At 36.0% G+C, this 13376-nt stretch overlaps 1 protein-coding gene across 1 annotated transcript; it reads right to left on the reverse strand.

The window, feature by feature from the left end:
• Positions 1-11663: 11663 nt before the first annotated feature.
• LOC131659427 (putative B3 domain-containing protein At1g78640) lies at positions 11664-12191 on the reverse strand. Its single transcript, XM_058928618.1, has one exon. It carries the CDS (start codon positions 12189-12191, stop codon positions 11664-11666), a length of 528 nt encoding a protein of 175 aa, XP_058784601.1.
• Between the last annotated feature and the right edge of the window lie 1185 nt (positions 12192-13376).

Genomic DNA, 13376 nt, shown 5'->3' on the forward strand with positions numbered 1-13376 from the left:
CGAAGGGACCAATAGCCAACGGAGCAGGGGTTCGATCCGTGGTGTCTGTGGATTATTTCCATCATTTTGCTTGAATCAATTTGCTGTAAGATCCAGTACCCTCAACTGCATGCACGACCGTCCTGCACCCTTATGCAACAACCATCGGATCTCATCTAAAACCAATCTAACGCCTCTGAATGCGCAGACGTACCATGGACTCTCAAAGGCCAACAACATAGAATCAGCGCCTGTTTTTTATTTGCTTTTAAGTGTTTTTTTCTCTCTCTATGTTTTTTGTTTATTTAAAATATTTTCTTTTTCCCTTTTCAAAACATTAAACCTCTTTTTAGAATTAATTAGTTTTTTTAGGGTAACTAAATTAATTAGTTTTTTAATAGGGTAATTAAATTAATTAGTTTTAATAGGGTAATTAAATTAATTAGTTTTTTAATAGGGTAATTAAATTACTTAGTTTTTTTAATAGGATAATTAAATTAATGAGGTTGATTAATTAGTTTTTTAGGATAATTAAACTATTTAGGTTTATTAATTTGTTTTTAATTAATTAGGGTAATAATTAATTTAGCTAATTAATTTAATTTTAGATTTATAATTATATTTAGCCTCGACTTCAAAAAACCATAGATAATCCAAAAAGGTATAAGAGGTAGGTGTTGTCCATTAACCTCGAGTCTAGGTTTTAAACCCTATAGGTTTATTTTACCCATTAGGTTTTCTCCCTTAGGCGAATGTTGTCGGTAGGGTTTTTAACCATTAAGTTTTTTTTTCCTAACTACAATATTTCATCGCGATCTTCTTTTCTCATCTCCAAAATCCATTGATTGTCGCACGTGTTCTTATTTATTTATTTAATTTCTGTTATTTAAATTTTAGAAATCATGTATAGGTCGCAAAAAGTTTTCTTGTAATAGTAATTAGGGTTTATATTTTTTGCCTTTATTTTCCGCCTTTTATTTTTTGTCCACGAGTTTTTGGCTATGTAATCCCCCACCCGAACCCTTGTAATAGCGTAGGACTTTATATTTCTGCCTTTCTTTTATTGCGTGGTTAGAAATATAGGGAGTGACAAGAATGCCAATTGAACATAAATCACTAATTACAAGATAAAATAACTGAATTGAATCACGTGATTGTTTCACACACTCACCTTTAGGGTAATCTCTCTTATGCTGCCTTCGATTAAATAGTCGAGTCCCTCGAGTGTAGGGATACCTTAGCCTGCTGCCTATGAATAAAATCATCATAAAAAGATCTTGTCCCTTCGATGTTTCCTACGATAAATGATCTTGATGATAGTCCCTTTCGATTACTAAGGTATCCTTACTGGTTGCCTAAAATGACTATTCTCGTCCTTTCCTAAGACTTGCTACCTCCCTTATGGTATGGATAGACTTATGGAAAAACGATGACCCTCGATGACCCGACTACATCCCATGAAAAGACTACCTACCCACTTATGGTATGGATAACCCTTTCAAACAAAAACTTAAAGAACAAGAAAGACAATCTTAGGGTAGGTGCTTTTAATTGATTGCTCTATTTAAACTCAAATTACTTTCACACCCCTTTTTTAAATCAATTCAAAAAGGCTACGCTTATTTACAAGCTAAAGTCCTTATTCAAAATCTTTTCAATTCACACACGATACTCTTTCAAACAAATCAAACAATTTAAAAGTGAGCTAAGCAATTAAGAGCCCATGGATAACCATGGATACAAAGGGTGCTTACACCTTCCCTTTGTATAACCTACCCCCTGAACTCAAAGTCTTTTTAAAAGGTCTTTTTCTGTTCTTTTAGCCTTTCCAAATTGGATAAAATAAAAGTCGGTGGCAACTCTTGCTATCCGCAACATTTCAAAAAAGTCAGTTCTCCCACCCTATTACAGACCCTATGCAACTTTCTGCTTTCCTTTCCCAGCTGGAGCATCATAAGACTTGCCATAGTTTTGTTGGTTCTTGCCTCTCCTCTCATTAACCATCTTATAGTGAACATTATTGTCCTCCTTATAAATCCGACAACTATCAACCAAATCAGCAAAGACACGGATCTTCCGGTAACCAACTACCTTCTTGATCTCGGTGCGCAACACATTTTCAAACTTGATGCACTTTGAAAATTCAGCAGTCGCCTCGTTATAATGCGTATAAAACTTCTCCAGCTCAATAAAATTTGCAGCATACTCAGTAACCGGCTTATTCCCTTGCTTCAGCTCAAGGAATTCAATTTCCTTCTTTTCCCGAACATCTTCAGGATAATACTTCCTCAAGAAATCTCTATGGAACACGGCCCAAGTGATCTCTTCACCTATAGCCTTCAATCTCTGGCGAGTCTCTAGCCACCAATCATTAGCCTTGACTGCTAGCATGTGAGTACCATACCGAACCTTCTGCGCTGGAGTGCAACCCATCACACAGAAGATTCTCTCAATCTTCTTCAACCAAGTCAACGCGCCATCAGGATCATATGTGCCCTTGAAGGTAGGCAGATTCTCTCTCTAGAAAGTCACCAAACTACGAGATCCAGCATTCTCGTCAGTGTTCGGCTGAATCGCCATAGCATGAGCCATAGCCTCCAAAGCAGCAGCGATTGCAACATCATTCCTTCTAGCCATCTCAACTTATCACTACAACATAAACAACAGTTAGAACTAAGTAACAATATTTGATTATTAAACAACACTACGACTCGACAACTTGGTCGGACGGACCAACCAGGCTCTGATACCACTAATGTAATACCCCAATTCTACCCTCGGTAATTAATCAAATAATCAGAGTATAAAATTAAAACATAAGAATTGGATGTCACATTTTCTTCGAAACAACAAAACACGCTCAAGTTAAACAAGTTGATACATAACACAATTTAGGATAAACCATCGTACTTTAGTCATGGTCCTCAAATAAAATACTTTCAATTAATACGCAGCGGATTCAAAACTTTAAACTTCAAATAACATAGCATCTTATTTTGACATAAAACAACTTCAAAAGTAACAAGTCTTAAAGGAAAACAACTAAAAAATTCAGCAACGGAATAAAATCAACAACCAATAAAACATGCATTCATCCCCCCGAGTGCTACGTATCAGAGCAACGACACCGACTCGAACTGACAGCAACTAAATCTTCACTCACTGCAGATTACATGCACGTTACCAGTATAAAGGCAACGACCAACAAGAAAAAGGGTGAGATATCTACTAATATAATTGAGACCCTTGCCTTTATGTGTTGCAGTTGCTACGTATCCTCTCCAAACCCTTGCTTTTGTTTTTGTTCTGCTAACCTAGTTTTTACTGATATTTCTAATGTTATATATTTCCTCTAATTCCAATTAACTAATATAATGGAAACTCTATTTTTCTGTTATTCCTAATGGGCTTAATTAACACCCCCACAATTCTACTGCTAACACAACAACTAGGCCCACTTACTAATTAGTCACATTTAATCTACTATTATTTCTACGACTAAATTGACTAATTTAATCAACTAACCACACAATAGCTTAAATTGACAACTGGGGCACATCAAGCATTATGATTCTTCCTTGTGATAGCGCACTAGGAAACTTAGCAAACTTTCTCCTAGATTTGGGTAAACCTTCATCAACTGGTTTTCCTACCTCCAATTACCCTTGGCTCTAGCATGTTGAGCTCTCTCATATGCCTCGACAACCCTTCGATTCAACAGGATACTGCACCTAGGACAAAGCAGCATCTCGACATTCCTCCCGTGGCATCTGAACAAGTAGTCACGTAAACTTTCGTCAGCCTTTAGGTAGCCAAATCTCGTTTATTATTTTTCTAATTCAATACATCGTTCGACCTCCTCCATTTCTGAACAAGGCTGGTTCAAGTCTACCATGTTGACTCTTAAACTAGGACCTTCAGCAATCCTTACTTTTTCGAATTTGACTCTAAGGCCTTCAATAGCCTTAATCATTTCAGCACTTGGGCCTTCAGTAGCCCCTAATTCATCAGTTCCTGCAGACACACCTTCGATATAAGTGTCAAAGCAAACCATGTTAGTAAGGCTTTCAGCAGCCTGCTTTCCGACCATGAAGAATCCTTCGACTTCTTTGGGTTCGTCTTCTTGCTCCATGTCGAACCCATCAATGTCCACCATATTGACATCAACAGGTTCAGCATAGTTGATCTCCGTAACATTTAAGAGATCAGTATCAACCTTCATATGACTCTTGGCTTTTTCGCCAAACTTCAGCCTTCCCTCCTTGATAGTATTTTAAATAACATCCCTGAAAAGAGGACATTATGGGGTTTTGTGGCCTAGAAAATTATGATATTTACAAAAACCTCTATTCTTCCATTCTTCTAACGGGGGAATTTTGATATTCGGAAGTACTATCATTTGGCCATCTTTTACTAAAAAATAAAAAATCTCATCACATTTGGTTACATCAAATGTGTAAGTTTTTTAGGGAACTTATCACTCTTTTCGGTTTCGACAGGGTTCTTCCCATTTGAAGGGGTAAGGATTTTGCAAGAGTATGGCGGTGCTTCTTTTAGTTCAGCCAAATCTACTTCACACTCTTCAAAACCATATGGATCATTGAAGATTTCTGGTTCTTCTTCTTCGGCTTCGACGCAAGCCACGCTCTCTTTCTTATAATTCTTACTTGCTCTGCCCTTTTCAGCTTTCAATCGTTTGACCTGTCGAACCCGATTTGCTAGTTGGGCCATATCTCTCAGATATCGAGTATCTAGTTTCTTTCGAATAGAATAGTCTAGCTCTCCAGCAGATGCTCATGCACCACTGTAAAGCATCTAGATTTTAATAGACGAAACCTATTCAGGTAGTCATCTATTGTTTCAGTAAATTTTGTTTTAATGTTGGCTAATTCTTTAAGACTTATCTTGGTTTGTCCCATATAGAATTGTTCATCGAACAACCTCTCCAATCAAGGCCACGCATCTATAGAATTTGGTGGCAATGTAGTAAACTGTAAAGGCATTTTTTGTTAATGAACTAGGTAAGTATTTTATCCTTAGGTTTTCACTATTTGCTAAATCCCCTGCTTCAGTCAAGTATCTGGCTACATGTTCGATAGTGGATTCGCTAGTGTCTCTTGAGAATTTTGTAAACTTGGGGACCTTACAACCCCTTGGCAACTCTGTTTGCAGAATATAGTCTTCCAAAGGTGATGTATAATTTGGCTTTCGAAGTCCTGTATTCAAGCCATTTTGTGCCATGATTCTTTCCATCATGGTGGTCAGGTTATTCTATACCATCACATTATCTTGCCTAATCTTATGGACTACTTCGTCCGCATCTTGATTTCTATTAACCATCATTACTCTCCTAGGTTGTTCTTCTCGAACCTCCTGTCGAACCGCTTGTTGTTCCACCCTTACCCCATGTTTCTTTCGACAGCATCCTGCCTGGGTAATTGGCCCTGGTTAGTGGTTGGTTCTTTTTCCTGAATAACTGCCTGATTTTTCCTACGTCGAACAGGCGCTTCAGGGGCACCAAAGAAATCTGCTATTCGCGCCATCTGCACTGGCATTTGTTGGTAGGTTTGTGTATTTTCTTGATTAGTTCTATTGACATTTTGGATTAAGGGGGAGAAGATGGTACTAATTTCTCGGGCCAAGACTCCTACCATGTCATGGTTACTGGCGTCCATTTGTTGTCTAAATTTTGCTTGATTGTTTGTGGTCAATGTAGGTAAAAAACCTTGATTCTGGGTATTTCGACCTACATTATTCATACCAGAACCAAATGTTTGGATAGGCGAAAAAGTTGTAACTGCAGGCTGTGTATATGTAGATGTGTTGTTATTCAAACCTGCCATGAAAGTGCTTGGCATTCCATATTGAGGTTGTTCTCTCCAAGGTCTGAATGTTTCATACCCTGGGGGTCTAGGAGTCACAGGCTGGGCCTGGGCTCCTACATATGTCAAGATCTGTTCAGATTGAGTATTCAACTGGATACTCGCTGCACTCAAAGAAGGAGGCAGGTTTATCGAATTATTTAAGGCCATGAAACTTGTGGATGTGGGTATGGCCTGTGAACTAGGGATTGCAGTAGACGTATCAGTCGAACATGCAACGACTATGCCTGCCCCTTGAGGAGGGTTTTGTTCCCCACCCTGGCTAGATGTATTAACCATCTTCCTTGTGTATTTTCTTTTAGGTATTGGTTGGTTATTACTAGCTATTATACCACTTCTAAGGTTCATACAACAACCAACAAGAAACCGATACTCACACAGAAATAGGAATATTTAAACTTCGACACCGTCCCACTGGGCGTGCCAATTTGTTTATAGTGATTTTTGGTAAAACAATCGCTAGTCTTCCAAATTGAATGTTTTGATAACTTACAAGATCGACTAGATTGATCCTAGGAAATGTGTCTAAAGTTTATTACACTTATGGTTGAATTCATGTTTTGACTCTACTTTGCTTGACAAAGGTATTTAAAGTTTTCTCTAAATGTTATGACTATTTGAGAATAAAAGTAATTTTGACTGTAAAGCTCTAAATGATAAAAATAAGGGTTTAAGTTGAAAGTTTAAAGGAAAATGAAAGGCATATAAAATAACTCCGAATTAAAGACTTCGACTGGAAAAGTAAAGGAAATCGAAAGATATATAAAGAACTTGTATTGATAAAGTAAAATAACTTTGAAAGATAATGATGGTGTTTCTTATACGTACATTCTCAGCAAAAATCTATTCTCTAGCTGGTACTTAGAGTGTATTTGAGTGATTTTCGTACAAAGTGAGCACCCATGAATCCTAACATTAAAACCCCTATTTATACTAATTAGAGCCTAAAGGTCTTTCTACAGAAATACGCCACGTTCGATGCTTGCATGTGCTTCAATTCTTTGAGACATCCACGCGTCCTTCGGGCCAAAACGAATTAGTTTGAAATTCAAACCTTCCCTCTCAAAGCTCTAAAGCGTAATCAACGTGACCGTCGAAGTATGTTTTCCAAATACCCTGAAATATTCTAAGTCTTTTATTTCTTCGACTTTGAAGGCATTAATTTGAACTCCACGTCGATATGATAAAACATTCTTTATAAAAAGAATTCATAATGACCTTACAAAGCCATATCTCCTGCTTCTCTCCGACACATACCAAACTCATGCTTGTCGAAATCTCCAGCTAACAATCTTCAAACTTTTTGGCAGTGAAAATATAAATTCCAACAAAGTGGCAGTGAAAATATAAATTCCAACAAAGTGGCACTTAGCATGACCATGCTTACCATTCTTTGAGGTTGAAACCTCAACAACCTGTCATACAAGAATCCATCCACGCCGATCAATCAAAGTATCAAGTAAACCACCAAAGTCCAAAACAAAAACAATCATAAATTCAAAACAATACTCAAAAGATCACTAAACTCCATTCAAACATAATGCTACCTGTAGCGGGGAAAATCTGATATCGAAGCCATGAAATCGACTCGACTCAATATTTCAGTGAAAGTCGCCACCGCGCTTTATTGTTTCCAAAGGAAAAGGGAAAAGAACGAATAAAACCCAAAGTTTGTTTTTTAAAACAAAAAGAAGAGATCTTAGGTACGGGTGTTTTTTATACAAGGGGAAGGTTTTAAGCACCCCTCATATCTGTGGTACTCCACAGGAACCTTTTTGAAAATCTGTGTCGTGTGTGCTAAAACACGGGTTTGTTTTTATTTTTAAAATAAGCTCGGCAAAGCATTAAGCTTTGTGCCTACATACCTCCTCGGTGCAATGGAGAAGTCAGAGCTAATGTAGTTCCGCTTAAAGGGAAAAACGTTTTAAAAACGAATAAACACTTTATCGTCGTCGGAGAGAAATACTCAGCCATTGATCTTAAGCATGAGAACAAATGAGTTTTTTGCATCGCAAATGAAAGAAGGGCTCCAACTCGGATAAAATCAACGAGTATGCCACTAGCTCTCTCACGCGGAAAAGATCCCATTATATCAATCAATTTCAAAATCGTGGGGTATAACCACTCGTTTCGACAATTAGTCGTGTTTAAACTTTTTGAAGAAAAAGGCCACTAAGTGCAAAAGATATTTTTAGAGAAAGGTTTTGAAAAGGTTTCAAACATAAGAATGTTTTGGAAAAAGGGAGAAGATTTTGAAAATTTAAGAATGGGAGGAGATGAAGAGGCTATCCTATTGCGTAAAATACAAGCTAAGGAAAGAACGGTCTAACCGAAGAAGAAGCCAACACTTGACATTATGAGTCAAGGTAGATTTCCCATCCTTTGGACTTATCAATACCAAACCAATCACATTACCACTTGGGGATCCAGATGAAACTCATTATCTTAGCACCACTTTGCATTAAGCACATTAAAATTCTGACGAAAATCGGGCAGAGTAACGGCTATTTTCGGGTAAAATCCTTATATCAATGCCTTGGAATTAACCATCAAGGGCTTTCAAGGAAATACCTGCACATACAAACAGACAACAATCCAATGCCAGACAGACAGAATAACAGCAGAGTAACAACAGAACAAGGGTCCAGAGGTACTAAGTCCATAAGTCCGAATCTCCAAAATGCTAGGGATAGTAACCAATTGTCCGAAAGAGAGCCTTAAGTGTTTTTTTAGATTTTCGTTATTTATTAGTGTTTTAGCATAAAAGTAAAGTATGGTCCAAGTGGACAAAAAGAAAATGGCGGAAACATAAACATAGTGTCCAAATGGACAAAGAAAAAATAACGGAATATAAATGTCCAAATGGACAAAGGAAAAATAGCAGAATGTAAATATGATGAAATGATAAAATAAAGCGATAAAGCGAGAAATATAAAGAGCGGTATAATAAATTGCGGAAATTAAAGTTAGTTGTTAGATGTTAAAGATAACCATCTTGAAACTTGTCAAGTATGTTATCAAAGTTAGTAATGAAGATCGATGGTGAGTGAAGGATGTTCTCGGATTTAAATTCAATGGAAATTTATCAGAAGCTTGATAAAATCATAGCGACTACACGATAAACCTCCATAAGTCATAAATCAATCGCATACAATTCTCTTCCATATTTGATCTTTTTGATTCGGGACACGAAATATTGCGCTATGTTAAGCAGATCGCTAAGTGATTTATGTAGAAATCACCCTACAACGAGGCCGGTCAAAACTTTATGTGCTAATGCATGCGAGAGAAATGATATGTAGATCATTCTCCGAAAGCAATACCGCACGAAAAGAAAATAGGTAGCGATCTAGTCTTTACTAAGAATCCATAAGAATTCTCAAAGTATTAAGACTTTCATCGATCAAAAGAAAAAAGGAGAAGAAGAATGAAATCATAAAAGATAATCAACTCACACTATCATTAATATCATTCATCTAATATTATGGATTTGGTCATTTCAAACCTATCAACATCCTAGATCCAATGATATTAATGAAGTAGAGGAAGAAGGAATAAAATGCATAAAAGATAATCAACTCACACTATCATTAATATCATTCATCTAATATTATAGATTTGGTCATTTCAAACCTATCAACATCCTAGATCCAATGATATTAAAGAAGTGGAGGAAGAAGGAAGCCAAAACAAGCATAAAAAGGCAAGAAAAAGCATTCTGCCTCACTGGAAATCGATTTACCTCTGTAGGAAATCGATTTCCTGAGTGCAGAGTTCAAATTTTAAAAAAAAAAAAAAAAAGGTGGAAATCGATTTCCTACAGAGGGAAATCGATTTCCTGCACGCAGCATTCAAAAAATCAGCATTAGGAGGCATAAAACTTGACTTAAGCAAACATACAAACACCTTATGATCACACATCAATTGGAGCACGAATTTTCCATCAATTCACCATCAAATAGGACCAATATAGCATCAAAGATGCATCACACACAAGCACAAAAGAATCACATTATGATAGATGAAAAAGGATGAAGAAAATTACCAAATCTTGAACAAAACTTAGATCTACTTCAAGAATCACCAACACAAATCTTGATCTCTCAACAATTGAAGAAAAAAGAGTGAAATGGATGGTGGCTTAGCTCAAAGTTTGTGAGGTTCAAGATATGACTCACAAACTTTATGAAAGAAAAAGAGCTTTGGTGAATTTGGTAACGATGAGGAGAGAAATTGCAAGGGGTTTGTTGGCTCTCAAAGCTTGAGAAATAAATTTGCAAGAACTTTTTTGGCTATCAAAGCTTGAGAAATGAGAGAGTAGAGGTCTCTATTTATAGAATTGGAGCAAGAGCAGTGGCAAATTGGTCTTTTTGTGTTTGGTAATTAATTTGTGGTTAATTGGTATTTAAATGATAAAAATGGTAAAATGGTATTTAAATGAGTTTAATGAAGGGAATTAATTTTGGTGAGGTGGAAAATTGGTAAAAAAAACAAAAATGATCAAAGAAAATTGGTGCCAAAATAATGTCATGCTTCCCTCCTTATATTTTTTGAATTTCGCCCCAGGGAAATCGATTTCCCTCATGGGTAAATCGATTTCCATAGTGAAATCTTCAAAAATCTGTTTCCTTGCACTATTTTAATTTCTGCCCGATCTTTTACCTGTAAAATGTAAACAAAAGAGACAAAACACATACTTTTTTTGATTTTTTGTTGGTATAAAACAAATTAAAGGCTATAAATGCTCGATAATTCCTCTCAGAGATAATCACAGTATCAAAGATAAAACTCCACAATGGTGCTATCGATTGATGATTGAGTGCAATCGATGTATGATCTTAGGGTCAAAAATTAGGGTATGACACTACCCTCCAATAAGTTTAAAATAAAAACCTGCAACCACCAGGGGCGGATGTATAGCCCAGCCAGCCCGGGCACGCGCCCGGGCTCAACCCCTCCTTTCGTTGTATACTCCCCCACTTAATAGTAGATTTTTAGACAATACCAGGGGCAAAATTAATAATTTTTAGACAAAATATAGGGCAAAATTAGTAAAAACAGGGGGCAAATTTTTTGACAAAATCAATGGCAAATTTTTTAGACAAAATCAAGGGCAAAATTAGTAGAAACAGGTTATAAAATTAGTAAAAATAAAGTGTAAAATTTTTGCCCAGGCTCCCTAAATTTTCTGACTCCGCCACTGGCAACCACAACACAGACTGCAACATTAGAGTTTTTGATGTCTAGCTACTACAAATAATCATGGTCACATCACATCATTTGCATTTGAACGGATTCTTTGCAATATCAAAAGACCGCGACAAGATCACAATTTACAAAGCAAAGTTCATTTATCCCACTAAAGTCAGACTATGACAGCAGAAATGTAGCAGAGGTCTTTATGAACAAAATATTCAGTTATCCTTTGTTTCAGATCGTGATAATGATTTCCTGAGTACCTTCTGGAATCCAACTGTTAAAATGGATGGTACTACTCTTGGCATAAGCACGACATACTACCCCTAATCTGACGGAGTCGGAGGCCTTGAATAAATGACTTTAGTCAGGCTAATCATTGTTCAAAGGCCATACCGCGGCAGAAGTATAACACTTCTCACCAGGTCAGTGCCTCTATGACATAAAAACAAGACAGAAATTGCAAAGCAAAGAAAAGGGAAACATGCTAATTTATCATTAAATGAACCGTAAACATTCTCATTCTAATTTATAACATCAAAACACAAATCCTCAATGTTTACAAATAATCACAATCTCTTAAATTTCAAGAATCATAAACTAATACTAATTATCATCAGATCGATGAAGAACAGAAAAATCAAATCTTTTCTTCTCTTCATTCCATTTGAGACCAATTTCATCTCCTTTCTTTAAGCTTCTCCTGTCTACAAAATCTGTAATCCATGTATTGTTGAAGACATGACTGTCATTTGAAGGTCGTATCTTGAAAGTAAGAGAAACAGGAAAGCCAGTGTCGACATCAAACACTTCGACTTCATCACCTTCGTTTTCAGCTTTAGCTTTATCCACCATAGGAACCACCCATTTCTTAGCCAAATCTTTATTCAACAAAAGTCTGCAATTGTCGTCAAGATCACTCTTTGTCAGCACCTTCTTGATCATCCATGAATCACCAACATTGGTTGAACAATCAGAACTTGTCCCAACAGTAGTGCACGTGCTGTTTGTTGTTGAAACATTGGTTTCTTGTTGGACACGTTTTTGTTTCTCGACAATTTGTGTGTCACCGAGACAAGTACAAACATTAAGAGATAGATGGAGACAAACAATTGTTTTGGGATATGAAGACATATCCAAGAGGGATGAAGAAACATTGTTGGTCTTGTTGTTCTTGTTGGTTTCTTGGTGTCCACGTTTCCTCTTTTTGGTGATTTTTTGTGTGAAACATGAACAAGAACCAAGTGCAAGATGGGGACAGACAAAGATAACAGAAGAAGAAGAAGAAGAAACACATGATGAAAATGAAGATGAAGATGAATGAGATGAGGTAGACATGAATGAATGAAATGAGGAAGCCATGGAACATAATCAGAAGAAACAGCGCGCAGCAACAAGAGAGTAAGAAAGTTTCGCTCTAAAATTGAAAGAAAGTGTTAAACAAGTACTTATTTATAGCTAATTAGGGTTAACGGCTACTTAATCTTCTCTCATGTCTTTCCATTCCTATTTCTATGCTAGATTAGATTAGATTTTATTCTCTCAATTTTATTAAATCTTACATATTAATGGGCTAAGATTTTTTTTTTTTTTTTTAATTTTTTATTTACACCGACTGGGTTTCGAAATTAGGCTTTCTTAATTTTATTATTTTCTATTTAATAAATGAATCTTTCTATTATAGTTCTCCAATATTTGGTTAAATAAAAGATGAATCCTTCTTAATTAATGAATCTTACATTTTTATTAGTTCTTAATAATTACATTTTTTTTTTCAGTTTTTTATTTTTTATTTACAGGATTGGATTTTTTCTAGATTAGATTTTTTTTTTGACATTGACATCACGTCCAAAAAGTAATGTTGTACTTACCAATCATTTGTTTTTTTTTTATATATTACATTTTTAAAAATTAAAAAAAAAAGGAGAAATTTTATTAATTTGCTTTCTATACATATCTTGATATTACATTGACTAACATTAAAACCTTTTTTCCAATCTTATTATATGTATAATTCAAATGATTATCTATAATAATATTTTCTTCTAACTTGTGATGCATGTCTATTTAGTTCAAATTTATGTGAGGGCAATGTGTATTTTCATGATGTCAAAACATTGTGACTTTGACCAAATCAATGTGAAGACAAAGGAAACGAGTGGATGCATTGAGGAAAGATATTTTTGGCAAAAATCAGTCAACAGGTCGACTCATTGATGCTACAGGTCGACCTATTGGTATACTTAAGAAAAATTCTATGTTGGGCAGAATGCGTCGACGCATAGCCTATTCAGGTCGACGCATGGAACATTGAGGAAA

Source organism: Vicia villosa, linkage group LG3, assembly GCF_029867415.1.
Source record: "Vicia villosa cultivar HV-30 ecotype Madison, WI linkage group LG3, Vvil1.0, whole genome shotgun sequence".
In the NCBI taxonomy this organism is placed as follows: Eukaryota; Viridiplantae; Streptophyta; class Magnoliopsida; order Fabales; family Fabaceae; genus Vicia; species Vicia villosa.